Consider the following 23,651-nt stretch of genomic DNA (forward strand, 5'->3'; position numbering starts at 1 on the left):
AGCCGGAAGCTAAAACAGATCCTCAGAGGTTCGGAATATGCACGTTCGTCCATTTTGCCCTCAAGCTTTGAACCATCTGTGTATACATAGACGGACTCGCCCTGTCTTACATCGTCCCGTTCCCACTCTTACTTGAGAGTAGGTGGGTCGCGAACATTGTAATTGCAATCGTAAGTGGAAGTGCATAGTTCACCAGTCTACAAATCTCCGAAATGCCTGCCAGGATTTTAACACCGCCGTAGCCCGTGTTTGACCACCACTACGCAATATATTTTCCTTGCAGATTTACCTGGAGGAGGTTTAATGTCGCCTATAATGCTTTCGATGGTGTGGTTGATATTGCACCGGTTATCAGAACAGATGTGAGTCTTTGACCCACGTCAACTCTTTTACTGTTCATACCCTTCTCGGGAGCATTCACCTTACTTCAATACCATATTAGAGAATTGGCTTAACTACTGCTGTGTAGAGCCAATGTATTATTCTGGGTTCCGGGCCTCGCCCGTCAAGATTTTCTGTACTAAATTCGAATTTGACGGGCGTCGCCCGCAGTATATTTTAACGTTAAAAATCATATGAATTTCTTTAAACTTGTAAAAATAAAAATATTATTATTGTTGCACATGGTCATTTTTATATTCTAGCTAAAATGATCTTAATATAGATAAGGGTTTCATCAAATAAATGAAACCGTAGTTGGGATCCATACAAAAACGATGCTTGCCTTTTTCGTTAGTGTTTTTCCTAAAATAATTTTTCAGAAGTAATTCAATCGTTATCCTTTCCCCCCAACTCCTTTCATTTAAGTTGAAAGCAGTTTCAATTTTTGACTAAGATAGTATTAAAATTTTGAAAGTAAACAGCTCTTTTACTTACTTATTTTTCTCATAATCAATTATGTCATTCGCTGTTATTACACCTGTCGAGGGATTAATACGAAAGCGATCACCTTCATCACCGTCCTCCACTTCATAGAACACAGATGACGATGAACGCGCTTCCACTTGACAAACAAATGTACCAATGGGAATACTTTCATAAATTTCGATGACATTTAGCGGCGCCATAAAGATGGGAGGATCATTTTCGGACATTGTTACAATAATGTGTAATGGCATTTGTGAGGACAGTGGCGGTTCACCGAGATCTGTGGCCTTTATTTGCAACATATACTCTTGCATTTTGTTAATATTCAAGCTCTTTAATAGTGTAACTATGCCCATTGTTGGATCCATCTCGAAAGTATTCCCCACATTCCCAGTTATAATGGAATATTTCACTTCAGCATTTTTTCCACTATCCAAGTCTAATGCTGTAAGTTCGGCCACTTTCGAGCCGATCGCCGCACTCTCTGGCACTTTGCTTTGCACGATTTTGCTCATGAATTCTGGATGATGGTCATTATGATCGTGTACGGTTATCACGATTTTCGCATAATTTCGCTTAGCTGGTGTACCTTGATCCTTTGCGATCACTATTAATGTATGATGCCTATTCTTTTCGTAATCCAAACGTTGTGTGACCAGTATATTTCCACTGATGGAATCTACGCGAAATAATGAGAGCGATGAAGGATCTTGTGCGGCGTGTAGAGTGTAAAAAATTTTATTATCCTCATCTTTATCGGTTGCATGCAGCTGCATAATGATAGCTTCCTCCTCGATATTCTCCGATATATTTACATAGTACATATCTTGTGTGAATTGCGGACGATTATCGTTGATGTCGACAACGCGTATATACAGGTTAGTGTTAACGATATGTGTGCCATCCGTAACGCTGACGGTCAAATTGTACGAGGCCTGTGTTTCACGATCTAAGCTTTTCGATAGTAAAATGTGGCCATTGTCCTTGCCGATGTAGAATTCATTGCGTTCGTTTCCACCTGCAGTGAGGAAAATGTTTTATTAGATTTCTTTAAGAATTTGCTGAATAATTACTTTTTTTATCAAAGCATGAAGTGATGTTTTTACCACTTGATGTTTTCATCCAAGGAGAGGCCTTGAAGGCCTTCTGTAGGCTGAAACACAATGGGAATTGGTACAGCCCCTGTCCGGCATTGGATAACAGAGTAGGCATGGACTTCGAGCCAACGAGCCTCGTCCTGCCCCTTGACTCCATGCCATCCAGAGATACTTGACAAAAGATACAGTGTGGTGCTGCCAGAGGCTCAACTGTGGTAAATTCAGAAACTACACCTCGCTCTTGGAATGCATGCATTTGTGTTTTAGGCAGAGGTGTATGCTGTTCAAGAAGCGATTCTCTTTGTTGTGGAAAACAGATGTGCCTCTCCATCTGTATGTGTCTGAAACGACAGCCCTTCAACCACCTCAAGGGCAGTACTGTAAATCCTGGTTAAACTATGTCGGCAGACATAATATCCTGATGTTAACATGGGTCCCGGGACACGTGGGTATCGCGGGTAACGAGATCTCTGACTCTTTAGCCAGAATAGACTTTGAGCCCAATTTCTTTGGCCCGGAGCCCGTTCTGCCACTCTCTTCTGCAGCCATCAAAGGCACGGTTAGCAAACGGGGTACTCAAACCCACGCGAGCTTGGCAGGCTGAAAGAGGCTGCAGATGGGCAAACCTGTCATGTCCGATCAACTGTGGCAGTTCCTCCTTTCACTAAGCAGAGGGTACTGTAGGCGGCTGGTTGAGCTGATGACGGGCCACTTTCTATAAGCAAAGCACATGAAAAAGGTGGACATTTTAGGCAGTGCACTCTGCCCAGCATGTGGTCCACTTTCTGTGCGTCTGCCTGGCCTTCGCTCGAATCAGGCTTGAGGTCCTTGGCACTGATTTGGTAAGAATCGACCACCTTGACTCTTTGGCACCACAAGATCTACTCAGATTTATTCGGAGGTCGAGTAGATTTAAAGAAAATTAAAAAAGGAACCCGAGTGCAGTACAATAGACTTTATTGTGTCTGACTGCTAGTCTGTCCCGACAAAAAAAAATAATTAAAAACAAGCATGAAGGAGACATACATAGCTAAAAGGGCTTTCTGCTCGTATGTTTTACTATTTTCTATTGTCATTAAACTCACCCGTCAAGTTGTACCACAGATGGTCGTTGTCTTCATCAGACGCCTGCACGAGTGCAACCAAAAAGCCTGGCCGATCGCTTTCTGTCACATCAATGCGACTATCGTCCGCCTTTATGGTAGGTGCGTGTGGGGAATTTGTTGAAATCGTTATAACAACTATATTCAGTTTGGCATTTTGGCTACGTTTCGGATTTCCATTATCTTCGGCGCGTATATTTAAATCATATTCTGCATCGGTTTCAAGTGGTTTCATCAAATAAATGAAGCCTGTGTCAGGGTCCATGCGAAAGCGATTCTTGCCTTTTCCGGATTTGATATAATAAGTGATACGCCCGTTATCGCCGATATCATTGTCTATGGCGCGCGCCTATGCAGTGATAAAAATAGTAAAAATATTATTCGTATTTCGTATTTATGCGATCGCCGTGTTTATGCGTAAATAGTGAATACCTGGAAAACTGTTTCGTTGGAGGCCAGAGTCGATGGTACTTGAATTTTGTAAAACCGCTGCTCGAATTCTGGACTATGATCGTTTATATCTTCGACTGAAACAACAACTCTCGTAGTTGATGTAAGAGCTGGAGTGCCGTTATCGGAAATGGAGATCTACAGTGTGGCGGAGGGAGAGAGAAAGAAAGAGTAATTTAATGATTATGCTTTCTTAAAAACAATCTAACAACCTCTAGAATATGCTCAGCTTGGTTTTCTCTATCTAATTTTCTTTCCGTTGTCGTTAAATCACCTGCATGAGAAATTTTTTTTTCGTTACTTCAGTGCAAGCATTTACTAATTACTCCTACCTGTGGTTGAATTCAGTTCGAAGAAACCTTCCGGATTTCCAGACGTTATGCGATAAGTAAAGAACTGAGCTGGATTTTTGTCATTGTCGTAAGCATTTAATTGAATGACTGGCGTATTCTCTGGACTACCTTCCAAAGCAGAAACGTAATAGACTGGTTTGTCAGTTAACGGCACATTATCGTTCTCATCCTCCACCTGAATATTAACCTGCATATGAAATAAATTAAGATAAAAGTTAGATTAGGTCGAGGTTCCCAAAAAGCAGCACATTAAACTCTAAAAAGGAACAAAAACGACAGCGGTTGAACACATAATTAGAAAGGCGATGCGTTTTATTTGCAAAATAGTAGTAGCCGACTAATTTTACACCTGAAATATCTAATACGAAATTAATTAAATATAAAAATATTTAAGTTTCAATGGGATAAAAGCAGAACGCCTGAGGAGAAAATGTCTAGAGGTATTCGCTCTAAAATCTAGTAAGCATGGTTAGTCTCTCATACTATACCTTCTGCTCAAATATGAACGAGACGTTATCAATAAAACGGTCCGCGGATGACATATGGCAAAAATAAATTTTTTGTTTTTTGGTAGGACTGTTATAAGCTTACATGGCAAATTTCAGCGTGATATGTCACATAGTTTGTTTTCTGTGCTACTGTAAACAAGTCAAGTTCGAGTGTGTTCTTCGAATTTAACGATGGAAATTCAAGTTGAACAAAGAATTTGTTTGAAATTTTGTTATTCCAACAAAATTTCGGCTTTAGACGCCTTAAAAATGTTGTAGACAACCTATGGGGACTCTGCTCTATCGCGTGCACGTGTTTTCCAGTGGTACAAATCGTTCAAAGAGGGCCGTACATCGGTTGAAAACTTGCCTCATGAACGTCATCCAGCAACATCAGTAAACGACGAAAACATCGGAAAAGTAAAGGAAATTGTGCTTGAAAATCGCACAAATCGCAAAATCGGTTAACACTGAATATTATTTAGACGTTTTAAAGCGTTTGCGCGAGAACATTCGTCTTAAAAGGAAGGAATTGTGAGACAACAAGTCATGGTTCTTGCATCACGATAATGCAGCTCACACATCACGTCTTGTTCGCGATTATTTGAACAAAAATAATGTTAATATCGTTCCGCAAGCACCGTATTCGCCTGATATGGCTCCATGTGACTTTTTCCTGTTTCCCAAGCTCAAGTTGCCGCTCCGTGGAAAACATTTTGAGACAATTGAAGTCATAAAAGAGAATTCGAAGAACACACTCTAGCTTGACTTGTTTACAGTAGCACAGAAAACAAACTATGTGACATATCACGCTGAAATTTGCTATGTAAGCTTATAACAGTCCTACCAGTCCATCCGCGGACTGTTTCATTGATAACGTCTCGTTCATATTTGAGCAGAAGGTATATTGATTTTGTTATACAGTGAGACAAAAAAGTATTGGCACACTCGAAAAATCAAAGTTCTCAGTGCTATAACTTTTCTTCTAATGAAAGTATAAAAAAATAAAAAAAATGTATTTTTTAAATGTATTTATTTATTACGTATCTGAACAAAAAAAGTTAATTTCGACTTAGGTTTCCAAGCTCAACCTTGAAAGGTAAAATAAGGCACAAATTCACATCAAAAGAGTATTGGTACAGGTAGCGTATAAAGCTTGCTCCATTGCAGCTGTAACGCGCTAATACTTTGTGTGGCCTCCTTTAGACTGAATAACAGCCTGCAAATGTCTCTTCATACTATTTAATAGATTTGAAGTTTCGGAAGGTGTTATTTTATTCCATTCATCAATCATTGTCTATTTTAGAGAATCCTTTGACGTTATGTGGTGAGATCGTATCTTCCGTCCCAGAAGATGAAACACATGCTCAATAGGATTTAAGTCCGGCAATTGGGGGGTGTTTTAAGGTATTGACAATAGTATATAAACTGCAATGGTATATAAACTGCAAGATGAGACGAATGTTTTGGGTCTTTATCTTGTTGAAATTGCCAAGTTGTCCCATTGAGGCCCAGTTTTTGGACACTTGGACTTAAATTTATTTAAGAATGTCGTGATACACATGCTTATCCATGGTCTCATCTATGAACACGAGCTTTCCGACACCGGATGCCGCGAAACACCCCCAAACAACAACATTTCCTTCCACCCAGCCTTTTATAGAGTATTCCGAACAGTTTGGGGGTTGAAATTGATTTCAAACAAATTTTGCAGGGTCTCGCACAATTTGACAGCCGAAGTTTTTGGATTTTGTGTCACCGAGAACACCACAATTCGCTCCTGTTGTTCGGTTAATTTTTTTGGGCGACCAGATCTGTTCTCCGGAGCTATTTTGCCAGTATTGCAATAATGCATAACATGATTTATCGACAAGTTTGCCAATTTCGTGATAGGATTTTTTTCCAAAATACAGTTTTATCATTAACTGACGTAGTTCTAGGGAATTTTCAGTACCATGGTCCATTTTGCAGCCGTATGCAATTCCTAAAACGTACGAATAAGTAAGAAGCAAGAGTGAAAATAACGGGAGTTTACCGTTATAACGCCAAAAGCATTAGCTAACATAAAGAATGTGCCAATAATTTTTTGATGTGAATTTAATTTAATTTTTTTTTTCAGATACGTAATACTTATACTTTCATTAGAAGAAAAAGATAACATTGAGAACTTTGATTTTTCGAGTGTGCCAATACTTTTTTGACTCACTGTAAGTGGGCAAAAGAGACCACAACCCACTTTTGCTCTGCAATTTCCTTCAATATCGAGGTTTGCTGGTACCCATATTACTTCAGAGCAAGCGATCATTGAGGTACCTAAATAATTTTTGTGTGCAGTCACGTGTGCCTCAAATTTCTTAAACTATCTTCTTTTCTCTTCTCTTAACCTGGCATATCTAAATTTAAAACAATATTTAACAACATAACTGGAGTGAAGTTGGTCTGGCTAGGAGCTATTTGTGATATGAGCTGCTAACTAATTGCTTAACCACAGGCTTTTTTTGTGAGAAATTGCATCAAATGCGGTCACCATACTAGCATATCGATGCAATGAGAGTTTCAAGGAGCCAATAAATTTATCTGAAAACAACTCCCAAAAAGTCTCTCTACAATAATACAAATCAATAGATATGTGTCCTTTTTTTTAATATGGTATTAGCCTCACACGCATTCCTTCCTACTTTTATGGTACATATCGCTCGTTACTGCAAGAGTGTCTTAATCCAAAAAACGAAAATCCTGAGAAAAAGGGCTCAAAGCTTTCAATTTGCGATGCCTGATTAAAGCTTGGCTCACAGAAACTCAGAATGTGTTCTCACTCATTCATTTCTATCCATAAAGTTTCTGTCATGATCATAACTATAATATTTTTTGCATATTTTTTCCATATAAAGCAATGTTCGAAGGTCTTTATATAGAAGACAATGCTCAATAATCAGTGGAAAAAAGTTTTTCAAAAAACAACGAAAATTGTGTCACTAATATTGAATGGGCTAAAAACTGCATGCCCAGCATTGAGAAAAAAAATAGCATACGAGTTTAAAACTTTTAAAACACAAAACTATTTAAAACTTGGTAGCAGTTCACTAGACCCTCTCAGTGCGATATAATCACCGATCGCCATATAACTCATTTAACGGTACGCTCAGGAAGCATGCAGGATGGGTCCAGAGGGAGAGGGGTGTTAGGTGATGATGCTAAAGAGGGAATGTGCATAGGTGGTTAGTGTCGTTCGGGATACATGTCTACATACTCAATATAATATAGATAATAATTCTGGATAAGTCGAAGTTTAACCTGCTACAATATCCAGACAGACGGCGGCCGTCGTAGCCGAATGGGTTGGTACGTGACTATGTAGGTTCGAATCTCGGTAAAAGACCAAGATGAAGAAAAAGTTTTTTCTAATAGCGGTCGCCCCTTGGCAAGCAATAGTAAACTTCCGAGTGTATTTCTGCCATGAAAAAGCTCCTCATAAAAAATATCTGCTATTCGGAGTCAGCTTGAAAATGTAGGTTCCTCCATTTGTGAAACAACATCAAGACGCACGTCATAGATAGGAGGAGGAGCCCGGCCAAACACCCAAAAAGGGTGTATGGGAAAATTATATATAATATATTATATTATGAAAAATAAAAAAAAAAAATAATTGGCGCGTACACTTCTGTTAGGTGTTTGGCCGAGTTCCTCCTCCTATTTGTGGTGTGCGTCTTGATGTTGCTCCACAAATGGAGGGACCTACAGTTTCAAGCCGACTCCGAACGGCAGATATTTTTATGAGGAGCTTTTTCATGGCAGAAATATACTCGGAGCTTTGCCATTGCCTGCCGAGGGGCGACCGCTATTAGAAAAATGTTTTTATTAATTTTGCTTTCACCGATATTTCGCTTTTGCGATATTATATATATTATACATATATATATATATATATAATTGAGCCAAAGTTATCCGTCATATCAAAGTCAAAGTCCGTCTGTAAGGGAGTCTAGAGTTTAGGAAGGTGGTGAGACTCTCCCGATAAATGTCGTTTAATGTCTGTCTATATACTGTCCGAACCAGTAGATGCAGTTGTGTTTGTTTCTAGATCTCGTCGGTGTAGTCGAAGAGATGTCTCCCGACTCGCCTGGGAGGTGACTCAAGCTCTAGCAAATGTCTGCAAGGGTGATTCTTACGATAACATTCAAGCAGGAATTGCTTGCTGAGCATTTTATAGTCCTCCTTAAAACTTGGTTGTTCGTGGCACTTCTATTATTTTGAGCACATGTGTATGTCCTTGAATACTAATCTCAATTTCATAGGGCAAATTGGATTTAATTTATTACTAACCAGACATAAGTATGTATTTACCTGTACACAACTGCTTAGCGGTATAATTGCGTGATCTTGAGCGCAAAGCGTAAGCCAGTAACTGGATTTTGTTTCAGCATCCAAGTGCGACAATGTGCGTATAACACCTTTAAATAAAAACAACAACATAAGTACTCTCTATAACTGCTACGCTTTAACACACGAATTTTTCCTCAAAAATCTTACCTTCATCATTCACCGCAAACACTCCCAGACCATCGCCGCCTCTTATGCTATAGGAAATCTTTGAGTCTGGTCCGTTTGTGTCGGCATCTTTTGCGGTTAAATTCATTACGAAACTGCGTTCTGGAAGATTTTCCTTCACCTTTCCTGTGTATACAAAATCACCGAATTCGGGCGCAAACCGATTTTCGTTCACATCAATGATCTCGATCACAACAGGCATATCCATTGTTAAAGACGGTGTGCCGCGATCTATGGCGCTCACAATCAAATTATGTACTTGTCGTTTCTCGTAATCCAGATAGCCCAATGTCCTTATAACGCCAGTGTGTTTGTCGATTTTGAAAAGTTCTTCAACGACGAGGTCTTCTTTGATCGAGAAATATATTTCACCATTAGGCCCGATATCGATATCGGTCGCTTCGATTGCTGCCACCACAGTGCCGCGCGGAATGTCCTCACGTACTTTGAATATGAATTCTTGTACACCAAATATTGGTGCATTGTCGTTAATATCCTCTACCAGTATATTTATTACTGCTTCCGCTGTGAGCGGTGCTTCGCCATTATCCTTGGCTAGTATGTGTAATTCATACTTGTCCAGCTTTTCACGATCCAACGCGTTTGTCAAATATATGCAACCGGTGGTAGTATTGACGAAAAAATCTCTTGTCTCAGTCTGCATTATGTAGGTAATTTTGGCATTCTCCTCGATATCTGCGTCGGATGCATTTAGGCAAAATATCAATGTACCATTAAATGCATTCTCTGGAAGATGAAAGGTTGCAAGAGATTTTTGGAAAACCGGGCGATTATCGTTGCTATCTAATATAAAGACGGGTAACAATTTCGATTGAGATTTCTGTGGCTGTCCGAGGTCGTAAACAGTTATATTTAGCACATATTCATCTTGCCGCTCCCGATCGAGATAGCCAATTATTTGCAGCTCGCCACTATCAGGATCAATGCGAAATACCGAATCGTTGTCACCGTCAGATATGCCATACACCAATTTGCCATTGTAACCTAAATCGCGATCCCTAGCTTTTATCCACATCACGGTCTCACCCAACTCAATGCTCTCGTTCAGTCGTAGTTCTCGTGGGAAGTCTATAAATTCCGGTGCATGTATGTTCTCGCCATAACGGCTCGGCGTCAGTCCCAGATCGTTTATGAAGGTATTTTCGTGAACATTGGCATTATTGCGTTCGGCTGCCGCCAAATTCTCTGCCAGACGTCTGGAAACACCAGTTTCACGACATTCAAAGCTACCATACCCGTTGAACATATCGATATGTTCCATAAATCCACTTTTCTCATCGCCCACTATTTCAATTGCAATGTTCATTTCATCAGAAAAATGTGTGCCATCGGTGGAGGACACATTTATATTGCGCGTTGATACGGTGATATCAGCCAAGTCACAACCTATCGATAGTATGCCTGTAGTGGGATCAAGATTAAAGCAGCCATCTTCATTTCCCGATATGAGGCGGTAGGTTATGAAATCGCCAGCATCGAAATCTATGGCCGAAAGTGTAAATATTTCCGTGCCAACTGGTATATTCCGCATAACTTTACCGACGCAATTGACACGCTCAAACTGTGGGCGATTATCGTTGATATCTCTAATTTTGATTTGTAGCTCAAGCTCGGTTTGGCGTCGATACGGCAGTCCCCAATCTGATGCGCGTATGCTGAGCACATATGATCTCCTCATGGTTTCGTAGTCGATTAAAGTAGTTGTTTTCAATTCACCTGTGAAATGGTCAATTTCAAAAGGTACGTCATTCAGATTAGCTATACTATATGATATGTATGCATTCTCGCCACTGTCTTTGTCTCGCGCTGTTAATTTAACAACAAAAGTGCCAGCCATTTCATTTTCATCTAATTCGATGGTTGTATTCATCGGTTCGAAAATCGGGTCATTATCATTCATATCCTGAATATTTACTTTCACCTTAGCCGATGATTGCTTGCGGAAACCGAGATTAGCTTGATCGATGGCGGAGACAGTGAGTGTGTAGAAGGATTTGCTTTCGGCGTCGAGTGGTTTTTGAGTGTATAACATGCCTGAATCGGGATTTATTCTAAATTCACCGCCTTCATTGCCGCCCACTATCTCCAAATAGACCATTGCATTCTTGCCTAAATCGGGATCAGTCACTTTCAGCCTTATGACGGGCATATTTGGTGGCGATGTTTCGGGTATTGAGATTTCATATAAATGCTTAGTAAATACTGGTGCGTTATTTCGTTCCTTAATGAAGTTTACTGGAATGGTTTTATAGCAGTGCCGCATGGGCACTCCTTTATCTTCGGCTCGCAACGTGAGATTATATTTTATGGAATCATTTAGTTTTGCAAATTTATTTATTTCAATATAATATTCGCCGACATTATGTGTTGGTGTAATAATGAAATTTCCATCGGGATCACCATCAACAATTTGTAACTTATTTATTTCGCCATGTTTGCCAGTGTCATTGTCACTGACCTTAACTATACCATAAATATTAGAACTAAAATTCGACGTTATACTTGAAAAAGTCTTAAAATATATTTCTGGAGTGTGTAAATTAACCTGAAATTGACAATTTACAGTAATAGCGAATTAGTAACGTTAAAAATCTCAAAATAAAAAATAAAAGTAGCAATTTTAGTCTGGAAATCTTTTCAATTGCCAGCTTAGTGCCCTTCTGCTTTACAAATAATTAATGATTTTTTTAGCCGAGAACCAGAACCATGTAAAATCGGTCGCTGAGGTCGAAAATTTACATAAACTGCGTTGGATTTTTTCTAGATATGTTAGGTTTAAGAAATGAGTAAAAAAGATTTTCGAAAATCGTTTTCTTATATATACTACATTCTAAAACTAAAAATTATCATTTTTTGTAAACTTGTAAATCTTGAAAACGTTTACATTTAATGAAAACGAAGCATAATCGAAAGATAGCAGATGTTAGGGAATTTTATGATTTGCTTTTTCTTTCTTAATCTAAAACCGTTATTTGGCGCTATCTCCAAAACTACATAAAAGAAAAGTGATTATGTACATAGATTTTCGGACTCAGGGGCCGATTTTATATGGTTCTGGTACTTGTATAAAAACTTATGAATTATTTGTAGAGTTATCTTAAGAAGGAATATAAAGTCACTAAACTGGCATTTTGTTTGATGGAAATGATTTAGCAACTAACCCTCTTGGAGGAATGGTATTTTTTTCACTGAAGGGCTTCAAAAACTCAATTTGTATGGAGAATTTAATATCTAGGTAAATTATACTTGAAAACTTAGGACACTTACTTGTTCTACTGTAATGGAAACTTTCGCTTTACTCGATTGATGATTGTAATGATTAATGGCTGAGCCGCGATCGTTCGCAAGCACTGTCAAATTAAAATGGGAATTTTCTGTATATCTTAGCTGCCTATTTAACATAATTACTCCAGTCGTGGGATGTATCGAAAAGTATTCATTGTCGATTAGAAAACTATAGTAAATTTCGCCATTAATTCCTAAGTCCGCATCTTCGGCTGTAACACGCAAGATGCTCCTGTGAATTGGCATATCCTCCGGTACGATTTGTGAATATTCAATTGGATAGAAGAGCGGACTTAAGTCGTTACGATCCAATACACGTATATGTATAGTGGTTTCCGTCTCATCACCCATATAATCATCGCCCAGATTATATTTGATCATTGCTCTCACTTTCAACAAATATTCTTCATTCTTTTCTCGATTTAGCACAACGTTGCTAGTTCTTGTGCGTATTGCTAGAAATGCAATGTCATCAACTAGACGCTCTTCAGCTTTAAATAGCTTATCACGATCTCCTGCTACGATGCGATACTTGACCTCAGCACCCGGTATAATGACAATGCCCATAATGTCTTCATGCGCCAGTGGTATCGCATATGTTTTGCCCACACTATTCTCGGGTATGGTGGCATTGTACAACTTGTGTCGGAATTTGTACTTGTTTAATGTGATATAGTTTGCAGTGCTGTGTAGTGATGTTGTCGCCTCACTTCTCTGATGATGATGCGTTCGCTGGTGTTGTTGCTCTCTTGGTTCGCGAACATCCGTTTTCGGATAAGTTGGTTGCAATATGCAAAACCAAATTAAGATAATTGTCCATGAGGACATGGGCAGTTTTTGAGTCACGAACACTGCATAGCGTTTGATCTTCATATTACAAATACTATAAGAACAATTTACATGGCATAATCCTGCAAAAACGAAAACGTATAAAGTAATTATAGATGCACTTGTAGTAGACATTTTCTCTTAAAACAATAACATGGTTAAGTAGAATATGTAAATATAAAATATAGAGTGGCGAGATAAGTACGATAAAAATTAAATTTAAATAAGACAACAACGGCGTGAAATATCAAATTGATTATATCTTTATTATAAAACTACATTCATGCCATTATATATATTAAGACACAGCATATCATTCAAATAGCCGCTTCTGTTGTTGTCATTGTAGCCGCATGAACATTGCGGAAAATGTATGAAGAATGCAACTAGAGTGACAGTCCTTGGCCGCATATATGTAAATCCGGGTCATACAAGTAACGTAGAACCCAAACCGGCTCTGCTTCAAGCACCGGCTTTGCTTCAAGCGGTTATTCCGGCAATAATGTCTCGAATTTTGGCCGACCCGAGTGGTCGGCTTGTTTGCGTAGACTAAGGATTTGATGTGGCACCGGAAAAAATAATCAAGGGGTGTCAAGTTGCATGTCCGCGGCGGCCAAAGGGCTATGTGAGATGTCGAATTTCTCCAGTTCTCAAATTTTTCCTCCGTATTGATGGAATCGAAGCTCGATTTATAGATGTTGTTGAGCTCTCGTCACTGAAATCGGATTAAAACTATCTATACCGAGAACCATTGACGGTAACAGTGTCTTCTTCCTCATTTCAAAAGATCATCCCCCCATGCCATAAACCGCACCAAACAGTAGATCTTTGTGAATGCATTGATACTTGATTGAACCTTTGTGGATTGTGTTTGCTCCAATAAAAGCAATTTCGCTTATTGACACCGTCGCTGAGCCAAAAGTGGGCCCCGCCCAATAACAATCGACTTCATAACAATTTACATGTCTGTTTTGAGTTTTAATCTCGAAATATTACTGATGAGTATAGACCACACAAGTAGTTTGCCTGCTCACTATTCAGTTCCGACGGGAGGGTCACTTGAATATCATGTAATAGTTGGAATGGTTGGCTCTTGATAAGTCTAGCGCTACCAAGATATTTCTCTCGTAGTGGCATTTTTGATTAAGTCTGCGATTTATCTGTGTTTTTATGGCGTTCAGTACTCTGGTGGTATGGTGCACTTTATTGAAACCATGTTGATGTATAGTTGGGAGTAGTAGTAAGAGTGTAGTAAAGACAGGAAGTAGGAAGGCCGCAAGCGTCTTTACTACTGGAGAAAGGAGAGTTATGCATCGTTAAGACTCCATATTTTACACTTATCAGGTACAATAATAGAATAGATTAATATTGATAGTTATGACATACATGAAGACCCTTGCGATAAAGGCTACTCCCGTCGGACCCAAGTTTTTCAGCATCAATCATGTCGGGGCCGATGGCTTTAGAAGTTTTAGCTTTTTTGAGAGCCACCTGAACTTCGTCATTGTAGAAAGCAAGTGGTGCACTTTTTTTGGCGATTTGTGCAACCGTCGGGTTACCAGATAGCTTTGATCTGTCGATCGAAGGATGCAATATAAATTGTCGAGTAAAATAGCTCGCGCATCGCTGCGGGCCCGAGGAAACACAACCAACAAAGGTGATTGCCTCCCTGCCATTGTGCTTAGTCGAGTTCGACAGGGACCTTACGGTGGGCCAGAGGCCGCTCACACTAGAGCTGAAGTTGTAGGTCCTCAGGTGTTCTACCCATTTATTCCGCTATTGCCAAATTGAGATCCTTGGTCCGTGAATCCCCGGGATAGACCCTTCAGTTCATTCCATTGGCAGCCGGTTCTGCGTACTGGAATGACTCGGGATTCCCTCGATATTGATATTTTACAACTGCGGATACAAGGAAGTTCGAGGGACGAAGGGGAATCGGCAGGAAAAAAGACCTGACTGACAACATCAAAAAGTGGACTGGTCTCAAGACAATTGGCGCATTAACAGAGGCAACGAGAACACGTTTGTATGTAAAAACTTATAATTTTATTTACTTAAAAAATTAAAAATTATTAGTATCTTGGTTTACAGGCCCGAAAGTTTTAGTGCAAAGATATTTTCTCTGTGAGTGTCCTGCCTTTGCTAGAGCAAGGCTACGAATTTTGGGTTCCGATGTCACGGGCATCAGTAATATTCGTTCTCTCAAACTGGGGGATATTTTCAGATTGGCCAAATAATCTGGAAAATTTTCACAGGACCAGCTGTCTCTGTCTATTCTATCTTACCTCTATCTGTCTGGACTCCGTCTGAACTATCTGAACTTTTAGCCTAAGTGTTTTACGAGTTTCTTGGCTCGCCTTTTTCAAATTTCAATTTCTTAAGTCATCTGAGGTCATTCACTGGGGAAAAATGTGCAACATTCAGATTTTTACATGACTAACTAGATTTTTTAGGTATTTACAAAATGGCAAAGTTCACGATTTCACCATTTTAAACCAAGATTTTTTCGAGGAAGTCATAAAATACTATATATCAAATTTATAATTCAATTGGATTTACGGCAAGTTCTCTGGTGCGACACGATAACGTACATACACTCACATATCTGTATGTACATACATATATGAACGTTCCCATACTTATGCATATATAAATATGTAGTATGTATGTAGGTAACTCCATTTACCTCCTTGAGTTAAGCAGAAAATATTATTTTTGCAAATGCAAACTATCTCAACCCTCATTTTATTGTTTCAACCCAAAATTCAGCTAGCCTAAGCAAATCAATATTGTACATATATCTATGTATGTACATATGTATTTGTGCATACGTATATTAGGGGCAAATAGGTAAACTAAAGCTGCTGAATAATAATTGTAATATTCTACGAGACGATGCGAAACGAAACGGGAGACTAATACAGTAGACTCGCGGTTCAGGGAACCCCGGATTAAGGGAACTAGTCGGTTGAGGGGACCACAAAAATTCTGTCATTGAGTACCCTGTAGAGGGAACCTTCAATCTAATAAGTACCGAGTAGAAGGAACCTCAAAATTTTTATGCAATTTCAGTTTTTTTACAGTTATGTTAGAATGCGTATATGATTGGTATATAATATGTATATATAACTGCATGCAAAAATGTATGGAAATGGAAGTGGCTTTAACGCAAGTTCGGGCTGGCTAAATGGATTCAAGGCTAGATTTGGAATTAGTTTGTTGAAAATTTGGGGTGAAAAACTGTCTTCTGATCAAGAAGCAGTGCCAGCATTCAAGGCAAAATTTTGGCGACTGAAAAATGATTTACAGTTGGATGAAAGCCAGGTTTACAATGCTGACAAAACTGGATTATTTTGGAAATTACTGCCAGATAAAACATACGTTAGCTCAAATGAAAAAAATGCGTGCGAAAGAAAAAGTGAAAAGGCGAGAGTCACGGCGACAAGTGTACAATAGAGGGGGCTGAAACCATTAAAATTTTTGACAAAGCAATCCATTGGACCGAAGACAAATCCAACTCGCTCGAACACATCATTTTTCTTAACAATATCAGGGATATTGCGTGAAAAATTCACTGGAAGCTAAGAAAAAACAAAGTACTATATTGGACTTCTTCAAATAATATGTTTTTATTATATGAAATAAATACACTCACTGCACAAAGCATGTACCTCTACCTTACATACCACAGTATTAATAAAATATTTATAATCCGCCCACTTCTGTACATGTATAATTTCAATCTCAATTGAAGGGAAAGTCTGGGTTGAAGGGAATAGCCCTTGCACGAATTAGTTCCCTCAACCCCGAGTCTACTGTATTTACATACATATATCTTCCTTGGAAATTATATCTAGGCGTAGAAATATAATTAGGAAGAAGGAAGTACTCTCTTTAAAATGCTTTAATTCTGAATGCCTGAGGAAAACTTACGAATTTGCCACAACGTTAATAGAAAAATATGAATAAGCAATACTGACCTCCCAAAAAAATAATATGGTAATAAATAAATTTTGCTCAATCAATCAGAAAAATTACAAAAATCATTTATAAATACCCATACCTTAATTTCTTTTCCTTTTTTGACACTATTGCAGAGCCCAAAGTGGGCTTGAAACATGAAATGCTAGAAAAAGTAACTAGCAGACTACCTGATAAACAAGTGGAAAAGTATTGGAGGGTAAACGAAAATTATGGCAATATTTTTAGATTATAAAAGAGCTTTCGAAACAATGGATAGAGAAATACCATCAGAGACACTAAAAAAATATGGAAGAAAAGATATTGAATTAAAATGGTTAAATTTCTATCTAGGCGAAAGTACTCAAAGAACGGAAGTAAATGGGTGTGCTTCTGGCTTTGAAACAATAGAAATTGGAGTACCAAGAGGATCCCTCCTAGGGGCTCTACTGCTTATTGTTTACATAAACAGTATTACAAATCTTTTAATACATCGTAAAATAGAATGTACGCAGAAAACACCCTAATATATGCAGAAGGAGAAAATGAAACTGAATGCGATTTTCAATTTTTAAATTGATATAAAACAAAAGTTCAAATTGATTGGGGAATCTTTATTATTTTTGTGTAGAACCATTGATCCCATTTATTTTTTAAAGGTAATCCCTTTCAAATGTTGGCCGCAACTGTGTGGTAATTCGGTCATCCGTAAACTCCCATTTTGAATGGTTCGCTAGAGGATTTCGGTCTGTATCTCGTGAATAACTTTAGTAATGTTTGCTTCCAATGCCTCAATCGAAGCTAGTTTATCCACAAATCATTTAGACTTTACATACCTCCATAAATACAAGTGTAAAGTAAAGGTGTGATATCGTACAATCTTGCTCACCGAAACGTCGTATGACGTAGCCATTAACCCAAAAATGGACCCCATCGCTATACACCATAAATTTGCCCTCAGCGCGCGATGAACACTTTTCACAGAGCGTCGATATATGTAATAAAATTGTACAATTTGTAAACGTTGTTGAGGTGTAAGTCTTTCCATAATGAAATATCAATGAATACTAAAAAAATTATGTACGGACAGGAGCCACGCGTGATCTGCCAAAAAACCCCTATTGGGTATGATCATCCTTTTATTTAATTCGGGAAGGTTTTCCATTATGGTAAAAACGAACTATTTTCGTCAGTTATTTTTGGTGTCTTAGTTCTGGTAGGCCACCATTTCGACTATCAGCCCAGGGATTGTCAATGCTGCCATGTATTGAAGCGAGTCACTTATTATATGCCCCAGACTCCATTAATGATAAGGATGATAAGGTTTATCGGTTTATTTTTTACTATTTAAATGATTATTACCAAATTTTGTTATTATATTACTTTAATAGCTGTGTAAAATTTCGTATATTTTTCCAAATTTGATTGGCCAGCCCACTTAAAAATGTTTAGATACGTTTTTTTTTTTAAATAATTTTCTAATCTCAGCAAATTAAAAAAAATATTCTTTCAGTGTTAACAAAAGTCTGTATACAGAACGAAGATCCTAGCTTATACACTGGTGTGCGTGTTGTGATAACGGTAAAGTACCGTTTTTTTTTCTTTTCTTTTATTATACTTGCTGCTTTACTAATATTGTAATTTGAATATTTAAGCATCAAAAATGGTTTCGTGGAAAGAAATATCAGTTGACGGAAGAAATTTGGTTATACCACACAGAATAGAAAAGAAGACAGTCATATGGTGAAATTTCAAACTTTAGTCGACCAACAGTACAGACCATTGTAAAAAACTTAAAAATATTGGCTCCACCGCCTAGTGGCCGCCCGAGGAAACTATCTCGCAGAGACATCAGTTTGATTCTCAAAGATATGGGCAAAAATTCGAAATTAGCCGAGTATGTAGCAATCACATCAGTGTGCAAAGTGTGCCCACCTAAAAACAATTCGAAGAACTCTGAACAATAACAGTTTCCACAGTAGAATACCACGCAAAATGCCTCCATTCTTCAAAATGCATAAAGGGTATAGATTTTTGGCAAAATTTGAACAGATGAGTTGGAAAAAAAACATTCATTAAGGGTAACATGAATCCAAACTTTTTGAACTTTCAAACCAACGGAAATAGTACACTCACTATATAGATTTATATAAGTACAATATATATATAAATTTTTGTCCATCACTGTATATACCCTTCTATGTATGTACCTATAGGAGGGGTATTCGTTCAAGCTTTCGAATTGCGTATATTTACACATTTACGCGTACTGTTATACGAACGCACTTACGAATATTTGTATAAACTTTGTCTATTATCAGTTTAATAATAACAATTTACACTTGGAAAGCTTGCAGTCCCGATAAGCTCGTAAACTTACGTAGACAGACAAATTATTATTATTATTATTTGTTGCTGCCTCGCCGAAACAAGAGATTGCCAATGTTGTCGATTATGCACTTTTGGCTTGATCTGAGTCCACGTTAGGTTTTCGTAGACTCCTAAAAACGCGTAAAAAAGGCTACGTCGCCATGATCGATTAGGGCGTCTTTGCAGCGACGTACTTGAGGGTTCCGGTCTAACGCCGTTCTGCTTATTTCGTTAGCTGGTTTGCGGATAGTTTGTCCAATCCATCTCCATTTACGTTCCCGTATTTCAGTAGCATGGCAATGGGTTTTTGTCGCTTCTTGCGAGGAATTGTTCGTTCAAAATACAGTTCGGTTTCGGAATCATGGACTTTTTTTTTCCACGAAAGTCGAGCTCCAGACTACCAAACGTGTCACAGGTTGCGGATAGTGAAAGGCCTTCAGATATGAATGTTCGCGGCGAATAAGTTCATACGTATTCAGAAATAAGCAGACCCGGACAAGCAGCGAGTGCTGCATAGGGACGTAGTACAATCTGTACAATCTAACAAATACTTTCATACAAATCATAACAGATTAGTTGCTTTCGATTCACCAACCATCTAGCGAGTAGTGAATAAAACGAAAAATTTTCTTTGAACCCGAGGTGGCATACGATTTGGTTGCACAGCATTTTTATCGCTTTGACAAACTCATATGTAATCCTATTGGTTTTCAGAACGTCCCGCCTGAATGTGTGCAAAATAGTTTAATCCCGTCGCAGGACGGTCAAAAGACCAGTACTCTGCTCCTCAGCATATGTCGCTCAAACTGTTATGTAAACCCATTGCTTTTCAAAGCACATCACCTGAAATTATGTAAAATGTGATTGAAAAAATATTTCTACTTATACTTGGAATCACTGGTATAAGTATGACTCTTCTAAGATTTAAGCGGTTATAAACAAAGTCGCTTGATTATGGTTAAACTTGCTATTGCTTGGCGCGGAATGGGATTCTTTAGCGAGCAAAGAAGTGGTGAACGGTCGCTTAAACGAAACAACAAAAACAAAAACGGCTTCATATCAGTCTGAAGAATATTATTTACATATGTGAGCTTATCGGGCCTATTTAACTTCATTTGAGGAGAAAGTAATTTAATATCATAGACAGGCGGGGGCGTTAATCGGCGTTATAAAAATTGTACTGTGGTGTAGTGACGGGTGTTACGCGGATTAGTGAAGAGCTGATTTGTTTATTGGATAATTTTGTCAGTAAAAGATGGATCGCAGGCAAGACATACGGATATTAGCTGCCCTGTTACTAAGAAATAAGTATTTATTTAAAAAAATCTTAAATTGCTATTTGTCAAACTATTCCGCAATATTAAAACAACTAATCTGCATATAGTATTTCTTGTTCTTCTCTTTAAAAGTTGCATTATTTTTCATTCATAATAGATATTAACTGTTATTTTTTGCAAATATTACCATTCAAAATTCCCCTCATCCGCTTAAATTATGAAAATTAAGTCTAGTTGTCAATCCACATTACTTGCACTTCATTTCTGATATAATTCAGAATTAAGTCATTAACGCCGCCACCGTCTGTCTAGGCCAGTGGTCGCCAACCCGTCGATCGCGAGCTACCGGTAGCTCGCAAAGGCAATTCTGGTAGCTCGCGCTGCTCACGTTGCAAAAAATCCAAAAATCTGAAAATCATACCAGTATTAATATAGCAAATTTCAGAAATTTTCATAATAAATAGATAAACAGCGGCAACACTGCGGTAAGCGATTTCGCGCCAACAAACACGACGCGAAGTCACGTCTCCGTTCTAGGATCGGCTGGAACCGATTAGCGTGTTCGAGAATTTTTTGGCTTTATATATACGCAATGCACGGCGACATTGCGCTCAGTTTAATACTGAACGGCATTATCAACGTTCTGCGTGCAGCGGTTGGGTTAGAGTTCGAAACATTATGGCAAGCAGTAGTAAGAAGGCGAAGACATACCATTTCCATTCGGAATGGGAAGAACAATACTTCTTCACAAAAGTTAAAGGCAAAAGTGTTTGTTTGTTATGTAATACATCTGTGTCAGTTCCTAAAAAAGGAAATATTGAGAGGCATCATAAAACTCTACATTCGAATTTTGAGAAGGCATTCCCGGTAAATTCTGCCACCAGAAAAGAAAAACTGAAACATTTAAAAACCCAGTTAATTGGACAACAGTCAATATTTTTTAAAACAATCGACAAAAATAAGGCTGCAACTGAAGCATCTTATCATGTTTCCCAGATAATTGCACAAAAGAAAAAACCTTATGAAGACGGGGAAATCATAAAACAAGCATTTTTGGAAGCTGCAGATTCTTTATTTGCCAACTTTAGAAATAAAGACGAAATAGTGTCTGCTATAAAATCTATGCAACTTTCTGCTAATACAGTGATGAGGCGAGTAGAAAGAAATGAGCAATGATATTTTTTTTGCGTTTAAGAAGTGACTTAGATAACTGTATTTATTTTTCACTGCAACTGGATGAATCAACAGATGTAGTTGACACCTCACAGATGGCCATATTTGTCAGGATGGCTTTTAGTGATTTTACAATTAAAGAAGATCTTTTGAAGTTTATTTCCACCCAAAAGACATACTACTGGGCTAGAGCTGTTTTCTCATTTAAAAAATCTCATCTCTTCTGAGAAAATTCCAATATCAAAAATGGTAGGCCTGACAACTGACGGTGCTCCAGCTATGGTGGGTTGTGATAAGGGGCTCGTGGCGCTACGTCATAAGGATGAAAATTTTCCACAATTTCTTAGTTACCACTGTATTATACATTAGCAAGCATTATGTGGAAATTTTCTAAACTTGAACAACGTTATGAAACTGGTGGTGAAAATTGTGAACAAGATTAGAGCTCAAGCGTTACAAAGAAGATTATTTAAAACCTTGACTGATGAAATTGACTGTCAATACGGAGAGCTACTTCTTCACTCTGAAGTGCGATGGTTAAGCAGAGGACGAGTGCTCAAACGTTTCAATGATGTCCTGCCTGCTATACTCCAATTTTTCAAAGAACGCGATGAACCGATTCCTGAACTGGAAAATTCGACTTGGCTCAGAGATTTTGGTTTTCTTGTGGACATTACAGAGAAATTAAATGAGCTTCACTTGCAGCTTCCAGGCAGGGATAAAGAATTAGCGGAAATGATTTCTGATATAAATGCATTTATTACAAAACTTTAATTTTGGGAACAAAACCTAAAAAACCGCGATACTAAGCATTTTTCTATTATTTCCGAAAAGATATCCAAAAATCTATTAGAGCCCTATGACAGTAAATATCATATGGAAATAGTTTCTAACTTGAAGGAAAACTTCAAAAATCGTTTCAAGGATTTCAGCAAAATTGCTTTAGTGACGCAATTTGTTGTTTCACCCTTCATGGACATTGATATACAACAGTTTGCAACTTGTGTTATGAACAACTTTGGCGAAGACATTGCTGTGACAGAAATGGAACTGATTGCTTTTCAAAGTGACTTGACTTTAAAATCTTTAGGTTTAAATACAAAATGTATATGGACTTTAGTAAGTAAAGATAAGTATTCAGTTTTATGTCGTGTTGCGTTGAAAGTGAAAGCGTTATTCAGTTCAACTTATTTGTGTGAATCTTCTTTTTCCAATATGAAATTTATTACAAATAAATACCGCAATCGGCTTACAGATATACATTTGGATAACTGTATTCGAATGACTGTGTCAAATTATACTGCAAATATTAAAAAAATTATCGATGAGTCAGAATGTCAACCTTCTCATTAAATATGCTCTTTTTATCTGCCCATATTTTATTTATATAATAATGTACTATTACTGTTTTGTTGTTTTTTTAAGTCGCTTGTGATTTGCCATTATGACTGCAAAAAATTTTGTTACGATTGATAGGTGTGAACATGGATGTAGTTATGCTTAAGTATAAGCACTATAAGTCATAAGTTTATTATATATAGAACGTATATTACAATAGTAAAATAAATACGTGTATTGTATGTCGAATATAGCTGTGTATTATTTAATTTATGTTGGCTTGTGCAAGTAGCTCGCTGTTTATTTCAAAATCTTGAAAGTAGCTCAACACATTGAAAAGGTTGGCGACCACTGGTCTAGGCTATAAGACAAGTAGGAATCTTTGCCTAGGAATAAGAAATAGTTCCACTCAAAAAGAGCATTCAAAATGGACAATAATTTCGAATATAATCATATTAGAATATCCAAATGAAAACAAAAAGAATATTTTAAG

General features: G+C 37.9%; 1 protein-coding gene across 1 annotated transcript in view; it reads right to left on the reverse strand.

The window, feature by feature from the left end:
• LOC128860964 (fat-like cadherin-related tumor suppressor homolog) overlaps positions 1 to 23,651 on the reverse strand; it is a 70,826-nt gene that overhangs the window by 29,441 nt on the left and 17,734 nt on the right. The window contains exons 2-9 of the mRNA XM_054098786.1: positions 12,195 to 13,123; positions 8,889 to 11,472; positions 8,703 to 8,809; positions 3,850 to 4,057; positions 3,730 to 3,791; positions 3,500 to 3,655; positions 3,050 to 3,416; positions 877 to 1,885 (exon numbers count right to left, since the gene is read on the reverse strand). Of these exons, the coding sequence (XP_053954761.1) occupies positions 877 to 1,885; positions 3,050 to 3,416; positions 3,500 to 3,655; positions 3,730 to 3,791; positions 3,850 to 4,057; positions 8,703 to 8,809; positions 8,889 to 11,472; positions 12,195 to 13,085 (5,384 nt within the window). The 5' untranslated portion in view covers positions 13,086 to 13,123. The remainder of the gene's footprint in view (positions 1 to 876; positions 1,886 to 3,049; positions 3,417 to 3,499; positions 3,656 to 3,729; positions 3,792 to 3,849; positions 4,058 to 8,702; positions 8,810 to 8,888; positions 11,473 to 12,194; positions 13,124 to 23,651) is intronic.

The sequence above is a fragment of the Anastrepha ludens genome, chromosome 4, assembly GCF_028408465.1.
Source record: "Anastrepha ludens isolate Willacy chromosome 4, idAnaLude1.1, whole genome shotgun sequence".
NCBI classification, from domain to species: Eukaryota; Metazoa; Arthropoda; class Insecta; order Diptera; family Tephritidae; genus Anastrepha; species Anastrepha ludens.